The sequence below is a fragment of the Nannospalax galili genome, unplaced genomic scaffold (genome assembly GCF_000622305.1).
Source record: "Nannospalax galili isolate Female #2095 unplaced genomic scaffold, S.galili_v1.0 scaffold1437, whole genome shotgun sequence".
Lineage (NCBI taxonomy): Eukaryota > Metazoa > Chordata > Mammalia > Rodentia > Spalacidae > Nannospalax > Nannospalax galili.
The window spans coordinates 1881576-1893117 of NW_008341050.1; the positions used below are offsets into that span (position 1 = coordinate 1881576).

The window sequence follows — 11542 nt, forward strand, 5'->3', positions numbered from 1 at the left end:
TCTACTGAGTCTCCTTTCCCTTCAGAGCCTAGGGGGTGCAGACCACACACATTTCAGGAGCACAGCAGTCCTGAGCCTCAAGGTGGCTGTCATTTTCAAGGCAGCTGGCTCCTCCACAGCCCTGACAGCTCAGTCCTGGTACTCTCCCCTTGGGTCCAGGCCTGTACTTGCTCTTGGCCCATCCCAGACTCTGAGTGACCAATAAGAGACACTGTCAGGAAATCTTACCATTTGGCACACTGACAGAACGCTCTGGTAGGTCGCTGGCATTGTCAATCACTGAGAGAGTGACCTCATATGTGGCAACCAGCTCCCTGTTCAGGGGGGACTTCACCATCACAGACCCTGTGGACCAGACCAAGTTGGATTCAGCTTGAGGGAACCCCCTAAAATCTCCACTTCTCAGAGCTCTTGCCCCATCATACCCCATCCTGACAGAGGGTAATAGTATCTGATGGACCTTGGGCATTGAAGCTGGGATGGGGCACAGCTGCTCACATAGTTGGAGCCTATCACCCTGCCCCACACCCAATGCTTACATGTTGTTGATTTTGAGGAAGTTGTCTGAGCTTTCTGTCTCCCCATTTATGAAAGGAAAAAAGTACAGCACCTACTGCAGAGAAATGGGAGTCTATCTGCCAAAGAGAGTGCTCTGTAATTTTTTTAATGCTTGCAATTCTACAATTCGAACATACTTGATATTACTTAAAAATGGCTGAAGTGAACCAGGCCTGGGAATCCCAGGCCTCAGAAGGCTGAGACAGTTTGAGGCCAGCCTGGGCTACAAAGAAAGAACCTGCCTCAACAAAGAAACCAAGCTTGACATGTTGGTACATGTCTGAAATCCCAGTTACTCAAAAAAGTGAAATAGGAGGGAAACAAGTTCAAGGCCAGCCTTGGCAACTTAAGAGAGACCCTGCCTCAAAATACAATATAATTCAATAAAATAATAAAATAAAAGGGAGCTGGGAATATAGCTTAGTGGAAGAACACTTGCTTAGCGTACATACACAAGGCCTTGGGTTCAATCCTTGGTACTGGGAAAAACAATCAAAACAGTAAATTTTACGTTGTATGTCACAAATTTACAAACGATTATGTTCTAGGGAGATCTCATGGCAGCTTGACATCCTTGGGGGGCAACTGCCCTGGAGGGACAGGTAGGACCCCAGGTGTATCGCTTTGTCTCGACTAAGTGGAGTATGACATGGTGCTAATTCCGGCAGGAACATTGACTCTGTCAGGGACATCAGTTCCCTCACCTTTCTTGCTGTCTCCCAGAGTCCTTGCCTGCTCCTCAAATCAGAGAGGAACCCTCTAGAAGCTTGAGTTTAGCTGGATAGACCTACTGACCAATCTGCTGGGGCTTTTCTTCTTCCTGCCTGTTGGGGCCTGGTGGCTCCTCTTGGCACCCCCTCATTGACCCTAAGCTGAGACCTCCTCTCCTTCTTAGGCACTGGAGTCTTCGATATTCATCCCCCTGGCATACCCCCTTCTGGGCTGCTGTGTCATCCACGGGTCCCCAGCCATGGGCGGTCACTTACCCTGGACGGCCGCCTCCTCCTCCTCCTCCTCCTCCTCCTCCTCTTCCTACTCTCGCTCCCCGTCCCCCAGGCTGGGGAGCGAGGATGGGGAGAGGGCAGCTGCGTTCAGTCTGCAAAGGCTGGGCACGGCCTGGGCCGGCCCCTGGGGCAGGAAGGGTGGGGTGTGAGGATGGAGGAAGGCAATGGGGTGGGTGAAGTAGAGAGGAGATGAGGTGGGAAGTGACAGAACAGAGCTCAAACCTGTGGGCCTGTCAGCCGTGAGGAAGAGAGAGAGGGTTAACATTGGTTAGTTCAGGGTGCAGCAAGCGAGGAGGGATGGGGCAGGGCATAAGGGATGACTGTGGGACTCAGAGCTGCCCAGGGCAGGAGGGGCTAGGATGGGGATGCAGGAGGCAGAGGGGAAGGAAACGGACAAGCAAGTGAGAACCCATTGGAGTGGAGAGGGGCTGGGATCGGGGAGAAAGGGGAGGGAAGCTGAGCAAGGAGACTGGGAGACCATGAGGAAGAGGGACAGAGAAGACACTGGAAAGAAAAATAGAGAGAAAAGAGTCAGCAAAGAGAAAAGTGAGGCTTCTACAACACAAGGGAAAGAGTTGGGGTGACTCTCCATGGTCCTGACTGGGCAGCACAGCCAGGAACCTGGCTAACTTGGACATGGCTGGCATAGGATTCTACCAACGTCTCCCAGGGCTTATGGGTATTCTTTCTTCTCATTGTGAACCCCGTATGCAGATGAGGTTAAAACTAATTTGGTTCTATAATGTTATGATTGTTGTCATCTCTCTTTTTAAAAATTTTATTTATTTATTTTGGTCTTTTTTTTAAAAAGAGCTATTTTTATTTTATTTTTAATAACTATGTGATTAGAAGAAGCATTTCACTACAGCTTTAACATATTCAGTAACACACTCCAGAGCAAGAGTACATCTCTTTCACAAGTGGCTGTAAGTTTCTAGGTTCACAGTTGAATTAATACAGTTACACAATATTGAACTCAGTATAAGCCCTGTAAGACATAAAATTGAATGGGTTTTTAACCTTTAAAAAAGATCTCCATTTCATTTTAGAATATATTGTTCCTTGCAGAAAGACTCATTGTTTTTGCTACTTATACTGAGATGTTGGTGCATGCATCTCTAATCTGTATGTATCTGATTATTACTAGTCATAATCGGTTGCGCTTGGATCCTCGGCACCTGTGCATGTCTATAAAGTCATCGGGCAGATTTCAATGGTAATGTTTATCACCTCTACTAATTAACATGACATAAATTTCCATGCTTCCTCCTCAAATATAATACACTTTTAAAAAAAATGTTGATTTTGTGTGTGCTGGCCTTGAACTCAAGAGATCTGCCTGCCTCTGCTAGGATCAAAGGCGTGGTTAATATTTTTTTTTGTCTTTTTGAGACAGGGAGGCCCTGTAGCCCCAGCTGGCCTGGAACTATGTAGACCAGACTGGTCTTGAACTCATAGATTCACCTGCCTCTGCCTCCCAAGTGCTGGGATTAAAGGCGTGTACCACCATGCCTGGCCTAATTTTTAATTTTTTAGTCTTCCTCATTTTATTCCCTCTACCCTCAGGCAATCTTAAGGTAGTACAATAGATATATTTTTATTTAAAAGTATTCCTAAGTAGGTGTGGTGGCACACACCTTTATTTCTAGCACTTGGGTGGCTGGGAGGCCAAGAGAGGTGAGTCTCTGAGATCCAGGCTAGCCTGGTCTGCATAGAAAGTTCCAGGACAGCTGGGGCTACAGGGAGACCCTGCCTCAAAGAACAATCAAGCAAACAAAAAGCAACAAAAGGGTATTTCTGAGGCTGGGGATGGAGTTCAGTTGGTAGAGCACTTCCCTAACATCCACCAGATGCCCAGCATTGCATACTTCCAAGCACTTGGAAGGCTGTAGGGTTAGCTTTTCTGGAAATTACAAACTGAACTTTTGTACAACCTTATAACCAAGTTAATCATATGCTTTGAGATCATTTAGAACTATGTATTCAATCTGTTTTCCTATTATGCCTTCAGCTTGTTTAAATTTAACTTTTAGGAAAAACGTCATCAATCTTACTGTGCTCCGGACTCCTGGTGTAATTAACTCTTACAAGCCAAGCTGAATGCACAGCTTTCATCTTAGACCATTTTCCCTATTTCTCTCTCATGATGCTTCCATGTCCCTGATGGAGAACAATGTATATGTAAGATGTGGTCATTAGACCTGAGACCTGTGGAAAGAAGTCATGATGTTGAAAACAATGTGTCCCCCACAAGAAATGTTGGCAGTAACAAGTGGGCACAGGTTGACAAATGTGTTTGTGGTCTTAAATGCTGTCTCTGGTCCAGAAAAGTAACTTCTCTTATAAAATTCTGGTTAAAGATTCTTTAAGACAAAGTTCCTCATTCCTTTCCCAAACCATGATTGATATACTACTCAGTAAATATGGGGGTGGCCCATTGTTCGAGAGAACAGTTCAGAGCTGGCTCACTCCTGGTTAAACTACTCCAGGAGTCAGACTTTTTAATGTAGTACTGCCTCATTTGGTGCCTTGTGTGAGGATAATTTAACAAATTAAAAGTTTGGTCAGGGAATTGTTTTAAATAGGAAAGGAGGCCAAAAGTTCTTCCCATTGGGTAGTGGCTACTGCTTTGGGGGTTCCAACAGAGTGCCACATTCCAGAATCGTTGCTTCACCTAATGGCCACTTTGCTTGATTTGCTGGGGCCATCAGAAAAAATTGGATATGTACTTACGGGAGAAAAGCCTTGCATAAGCAGTAGTGGAATCCCACAGAGTCTTTTAGGAGGGCGGTGAAAGGAAAATTTGCCTACCCCCCCCCCCGCCAAAAGTTATTTGCCATTCTTCTGAGGCTTATAAAAGAAAGCTGAAATTAAGATACGGAAGGATAAGTAATATCAGGATCTTGTCTGGTAAGTTGGATGGTTCTGGTTTGGCCCTGTTGAGTAAGAGCTGTTCTCTGTTGGTTTGGGGTAAACATTTTTTTGTTTAGGTGTATTGAGAAAAAATAACCATTCTAAGATGGCTAAAGAGGGAGTTAATTGTCTAATGGCTGAGGTGGAGGGAGGAAGATAAAAAATTCCAAGGTAATCCTTGGCTACATTGCAAGTTTGAGGCTAGCTTGGGCTACTTGAGTCCATCTCAAAAATAAAAGCATTCCTGAAGACCATATACACTTTTACATTTATGTAAATGCTATTATGGTATGTGTCTCATTTGATTTCTTGCTCTCCTGGGCCAGTACTTATTTTTAAGTCTCACCCTACTGCTGTGTGGGTTCACCCTATTTCTAACTGCTGCCTGGTTCCCCATGGTATGCACCCACCACTTTTTACCTTCTAGGCTCAGAGATGGAGAGATGCATGCTTGGTCTTTAACTCCCACCAGTGACTCTGAAGTAAGCATCCTCAGGCAGTGCCATGTGGCCCCAAGGATCATCCCTGAGTTTGCTTTAGGATAGACACACACACACACACACACACACACACACATACACATACACGGACATGGAACTGCTGGGTCCTGAGGTCTGAGTGTACTAGTGTTGGGATGCTGTCAAATGGGACAGTTGGTCTCAACCCCTACAGTAATGCATGAATCCCAATGTCCCTACACTGTCACCAGGGTAGCACTGTCCAGCATCCTCACAGGTACATATAGAGAGCTGATCTGTTGGTGCTGTTTTACTGTACATGTCTCTGAATAGCAATGGACTGTAGCATTTTGTCATAGTCATGCTAACTTTTCTGACACTTTTCTGGGCCTTCCATAGAAGACCCATGTCCCTAAGAGGATCAAAACCACAGAACTTTTGGAAAACAGTAAACCATCAATACTATAGGAAACTACAAACTGTGAAAGATGAAATCATGGCTCTATTTTATGATAATGGGAGAAGACCACATGTCCACCAGATTCCACAAGTAGAATTTATAGAGAATTTAAATGGTCAATATATACATGAAGAAAGCATTTGGTCAAATCTCATGATTAAAAAATGCATATTTAAAACAAGGTACTGTTTTCTTTAAAATTACAAACATAAAAACTCTGTAATATTGAATGCTGGTGAGGCTGTGGGGAGATGGGCACTCATGCAACACTATAGGGTGAAGGAGCCAAAAAGGCCTGGGGAGCTTGTCAGGGGAGCCGGACAGAGAGGTGAGGAGGAAGAGGCAAGGGGATGAAGGAAAGGAGAGGGATGGATACGTGTCAGAAAGAAAGAGGAAAATACAAGGAATGGCAGAGACAGAACGGGGATGGAAGGAGGGAGGGAGGGAACAAGGACTCTGGGCCAGGGTCAGCGAGGGTAGAAGGCAGTGGCCCTTGTACCTGTATTGATATTCACAGCAAAGGCATCTTCCTGGTCAGGTACCAGGCGGTCAGTGTCATCCTTGGCCACAATGCCGATGATGTGGTACTCCAACTTTGGATTGAGGTCAAGGTCGATGGCAGTGATGTTGGCAATGACAGTGCCGGGCTCAGCAGACTCCAGCACACTCACTGTCTGAATGGGCTTGAGGAATTCAGGGTGAGAGTCATTAATGTCATCAATCAGGATGGTGACGATGGCTGTGCCTGACAGGGGCATGGTGCCCCGGTCAGCGGCCACCACTGTCAGCCTGTAGGAGTCCTGCTCTTCCCTGTCGATGGTGGCATTGCCCACACGGATGACTCCAGTGACGGGATGGATGAGGAAGCGGTCCTGAGCCCCGGCTTCTATTCGGTAGACCAGTTCCCCATTGAAGCCACTGTCCTTGTCTGTGGCTGTGACCTGAAGGACTGAGAATCCTGTAAAGAAGAATCAGGGAGGAGCTGAGCACTTTGGCCTCTTCTGGAAAAATTTATCAGGACATTTTTGTTCATTGCTTATGCGTGTGTGTGTGTGTGTGTGTGTGTGTGTGTGTGTGTGTGTGTAGTATGCTTACATGTGTGTAGGTGCACATAAATGTACGTGGGCCAAGGGCAGAAGAAGACATTAGGCCTCCTTCTCTATGAATCTTTACCTTAGTCTTTTGAGACAGTGTCTCTCACTGAACTTGGAGCTAGGATGGTGGCAAGCAAGCCCCAATGATCCTACCCACCACCCACTGCTCTGAGGTTACAGATGCACACAGTGTCACGTCCAACTTTTTACATGGGTGCTAGGATCTAAACTCAGGTCCTCAAGATGGTGCAGCAAGCACTCTTATCCTGAACCATCTCTCTAGCTCAAGAACCTTTGTTGATGGTACACAAGGGGCTCTCTTCACCATAGCCTTGCCAATATGCACCATAATGCTTTTGTTTCAGACTTTTCTTACTCTTCTAGATGACCTTTACAACCAAACGTAGCCCCACTCCCCTTAAATTGGATTGTGATGAGTTTCTCTGATTCTTTAACAGTCAGACTTAGCTGGGCATGGGGGCTCATACTTGTTATTCCAGATCTTGGGAGGCTGAGGCAGGAGGATTGCTCTGAATTTAAGGTCAATGTGAGTTTATAGTGAGTTTGAGGCCAGCCTGGCCTACATAGTGAGTTTCAGGCTACTCTGGGATAAAAGAGTAAGAACCTATCTCGGAAAACCAAGATGATGATGATGATGATGGTGGTGATGATGATGACTTCCCACATAGGAACATGAATGGAACATCTGGATCATCACAGCACACTAAGGCTCTGAGGAGTCCTCATTTTCTCCACTCTCACTCCAGCACTCTATCCCCTGAGGAGAATTCTGTGTCCACCTGAGCTTCTAACCCCTCTCACCACCAACCGGCTCCTGGTGGTGTGGCAGGTGGGGCCTGGTGCCCAACCCTGGTTACCTGGTGGACAGTTCTCCAGCAGGTGGACAGTCACAGCAGCAGGACTGAAGGTCGGCCAGTTGTCATTGTCATCCAGGATGGTGACGAGCAGGTAGGCTGTGCCATTGAGCAGCCCGATGTCCTCAGCCAGCAGCAGCAACTCCAGGATGGGGGGTGAGAAGGCCTCCCGGTCAATGATGACACCTGACCTCACAGTTACCACACCTGATACCCCATATCATCAGCCAGGGAGGGAGGTGTACAGGGAGAAGGATGCAGTAGGGGAGACAAGGCAAGAGCCCAGAGAGTGGGAAGAGAAGGATGGACAAGAGGAGAAAGATACAGTGACTTTCCTCCCCAAAGCTTCCACTATGGGTCCCACATGTTTGCTCTGGTTGGTCCTCCATGGTCATCTCTGCAGTCCTGAGTCCTGCCTGTGTACAGTGACCACGGAGGAGGACTGCTCCATGGAGGGACATACTTCCTCTATGACCCTGCCACCAGACTAGCCTACTGTCCTGACCAGATGGATGTGACATGGACTGTGGGGAGCTGCTAGTCTGGTATGAGGACAGGAAAGCTACTCTGGCTATTTCTGGTTGATCATGGGGTGAGCTCTGCCTGGGGCACACAGTGTGCAGGGAGAGGGTCAAGGCTGTGTGCTTAGGCTTGGTCAGGTCAGTGTAAAGCAGGAGGCCCTTCAGGTTACTTCTAAGCTTCCTCTTGGGTACCTATCCCCCACTGGGACTCTGGGGGCCTAATCCAGCTTCATTGTGTGGTGTGGGCTATAAGGAACATGGTCCCCATAAGAACCTGGGTCCCACACTGAGGAGGAGCCTAGACCCAGTCCCACCCCAGAGTTGGCAGTGCAGAGGTCCCACCTGTGCTGTTGTGGATATCAAAGAGGTCACTGTGGGCACCCAGCAGCTGGTAGGTGACTATGGCGTACACATCCTCGTCAGCATCCAGGGCCAGGATTGGCCCATTCAGCACCGTGAGGGGTGTCCCTGGGTCAGAGGAGAGGAGTCACCGCAGGCCAGTCCTGACCCCGCCCTCCCCCCTCCCTGGCCTGTCCCGTGAGCTATGGCTTGACAATGGATGAGAGGGGAGGGAAGGAAGGTGGACGGGTATGGGATGGAGAGGCCCTGGGGCGGGCCTGCGGCAGCCTTGGCAGACTGAACGCAGATGCCTTGGAGCGGCCTCAAAGCTCTGCTGGGGAGAAAACACAAGAGTGGTGAGCAAGCCCCTCTGGCCCGCCCAGAGCCACGCCTGCTTCCCAGCAGCCTTTGAGGCTGGCCACTCCACTGGAGGATCTAGGGGGCTCCCTGGTATCCCCTTCTCCATGTGTGGGTTCTGTCTATCAACATGTATGTACACATTGCTGTATTATAGAGTTTGATTGTACATGGCTATATATGCACACACTGTGTGGGTCTCTGTGTTCATGTGGTTGTGTCTGAGCACACATGGGAACACATGCAAGTCTGGGATACCTGGTTGTGGGCTCGTCTATCTATGTAGGTGGGCACACTTACCATGAGTACATCAAGGGGACATTGTATGCCTATGTGTGCCTGTGCACACATGTACCCCACACATACGCCTTGATGTGGAAGTGTACCTACCAGTGAACACAGGAATGTGCACACTGGCAGATTTAAAAATCAAGTTCACATGGAGGTGACACCCATCCAGAGGTAAGTACAATTTCAGCTTATCTCTTTCCAATTCAAAATCAAACTCTGAGGACTAGGGGGGCGGGGGAGGGCAGGGATTGGGGAGGGGGCCTCCTGGAGGTATCCAAGAGCAGACTCTGTTCCTTTAAAGGGAAGCAAGGCTGACTAGTGCTGTGTAGGGCAAGGGCTATGCTGACTATCCAGGACCCCTGACCCTACTTCTGATGGTAGATGTTCCCCAGGGCTTCACCCCACAAGGCTGGGGAGCGGGGAAGCTGGCTTAAATGTTCTGGGCACTCCTTCCACCTTGAATGCCTTTCTTGAGGGACAGTGGGCAACTTTCAGATCACCTCAGGGACCAATGAGCACTCCCATCTCTTCCAAACAGACCTGTGGCCTCTTTAGTGGCCCTAGACCCCCAGCCTTTGGAACTGTGTCCTCTCCTTTGGCACCCTCTATGTCCAGCTATGCCAGCATGCACCCAAGCATCCTTGGCACCTAAGGCTCCAGTGGTGTCTACCACTGTGGTAGGTGCCCCTGCATGGGCCCAGCACCTACCAGCAGGAGAGTTCTCCATCACCTCTGCCTGGTATGTGCCCTCAGTGAAGAGTGGGTGATTGTCATTCTCATCCGAGAGGGACACCAGCAGCAAGCCAAAATCCTGTGATGGGCAGAACAGGGCAGGTTGCATGCTGTACAATGGCAGGGGCACCAGTGAAGGGCTAGAGTGGGGAACAAGGCTCAGAGGTGGGGGAATGAAAAAGCCCACAGAAGGGGTCCAGAGCGCTGGATTCAAGTGCCCACTCTGTATTCACTGGGTGATCTTGGGAAGATACTGTCTCCTGCTTAGCCTGCATCCATTTTCCAGTCTTGCAAACCAGAATCTTAACTCCTTTATAGAGGTAGTGTGTGGTCTCAAGCCAGTGTGTGTAGGAGGGGTATTTAGCCAGGTTACTCAGCCTGATGAGGAAAGACTTTCAGTAGGAATGAGAGTCCTGGCTTTCAGATTTTCACACTTGCTTGATGCTGGTCCAAGTTTGTTTCACCTTTCACACAGAGCGGCATCTTATGCCCCTCAGACCGTGGATCCTCCTGGGGCCCTAGGATGTGACTGAGGCAAGAGCACAGAGAGAGTGACCTTTGTTTCAGAGCCCCATGATGTACTTCTGGGTAAGATGGTGACTTAGAAGGACAAGTGGCTGATCATAGTTAGGGAAACCAAGAACACAGGAATACACAATCACTGTGCCAGCTGCTTCTCCAGTCCCATGATTCACTCGCTTACCACCCCAACCGGCAGATTTAAGAGTCAACTTCCCCCACTACAACCAAGGCAGCTGCTACTATGTCCACTGCCGCAGACACTGGACACCAGCAGACTAACCCTAAGGCCTTCTTCCAGGAAAAATACAGAAGCTGGGTCACTAGGGGTCAGATAGAAGGAGCCCCCAGTGGCCACTGCCTTCAGCACCCCAGCAGGGAACAGGGAAACAGTGGGCATGACAGTCTCAAAACTGCTCCAGCTACCACACACCAGCCCACCTAGCCTGACCAAAGCAACGGCAGCTGGGCAGAATCACAGCTAGCTCCGATCCACAGAACAGACTTAGTCCTCTATGTGAACTTCACATAGGTTGTGTCTCTGGAAATTTCTAAGAAAAGAACTTGAGGGATGAAAATCAAGAGGGAGTGTGGGACTGGAGAGAGAGCTCAGTAGTTAAGAGCACTGGCTGGTCTTGCAGAGATCCTGGGTTTAAATACCAACACCCACATGGTGGCTAACAACCATTTGTAACTCCAGTTCCAGGGGAATCTGATGCCCTCTTCTGGCCACCGAGGGCATTGCATGACAGGAGTGCACTTAAACACATGCAGGCAATACACTTGTACACATAAAATAAAATAAAAAATAATTAGCCAGGCGTGGTGATGCATGCCTTTAATTCCAGCATTTGGGAGGCAGAGGCAGGTGGATCTTTGTGAGTTCAAGGCCAGTCTGGTCTACATAGTGAGTTCCAGGCCAGCTGGGGCTACAGAGAGACCCTGTCTCTAAAACACAAAATAAATAAATAAAATAAAGAGAATAAAAGAATAATGTCTCCAGACCTTTTTAGAAACAAAGCTGGTGTTATCCTGGCCAAACCAGATAAAGGCCCAACAACAACAGTAACAAAAAGAACACTATAACCCAATCTTCCTGCTGAACATAGATGAAAAAATTCTCAAGAAGATACCTGCAAGTCAAATGATAAAAAAAAAAAATCAAAAAGATCATCATGATCAAGTTGGTTACATTCTAGAGATGTAGGAACGGTTCAACATACATAAAGCAATAAATGCAAATTCAGCACATAAATGAACTCAAAGACAGAAATCACATGATCATCTCAACAGATGCAGAAAAGGCCTTTGACAAAAATCCAATATCCCTTCATGATAAAATCCCTGGAGAGCCCAGGGATGGAAATAGCATACCTCAGCATAATAAAGGCCATATGCAGCAAACTTATAGTTGACATCAT

General features: G+C 48.0%; 1 protein-coding gene across 1 annotated transcript in view; it reads right to left on the minus strand.

Moving 5' to 3' along the window:
- The window catches only part of Cdh23 (cadherin related 23), a 426621-nt gene that overhangs the window by 16709 nt on the left and 398370 nt on the right, over positions 1–11542 (minus strand). The window contains exons 44-48 of the mRNA XM_029565149.1: positions 9579–9681; positions 8226–8351; positions 7366–7569; positions 5893–6351; positions 229–345 (exon numbers count right to left, since the gene is read on the minus strand). Of these exons, the coding sequence (XP_029421009.1) occupies positions 229–345; positions 5893–6351; positions 7366–7569; positions 8226–8351; positions 9579–9681 (1009 nt within the window). The remainder of the gene's footprint in view (positions 1–228; positions 346–5892; positions 6352–7365; positions 7570–8225; positions 8352–9578; positions 9682–11542) is intronic.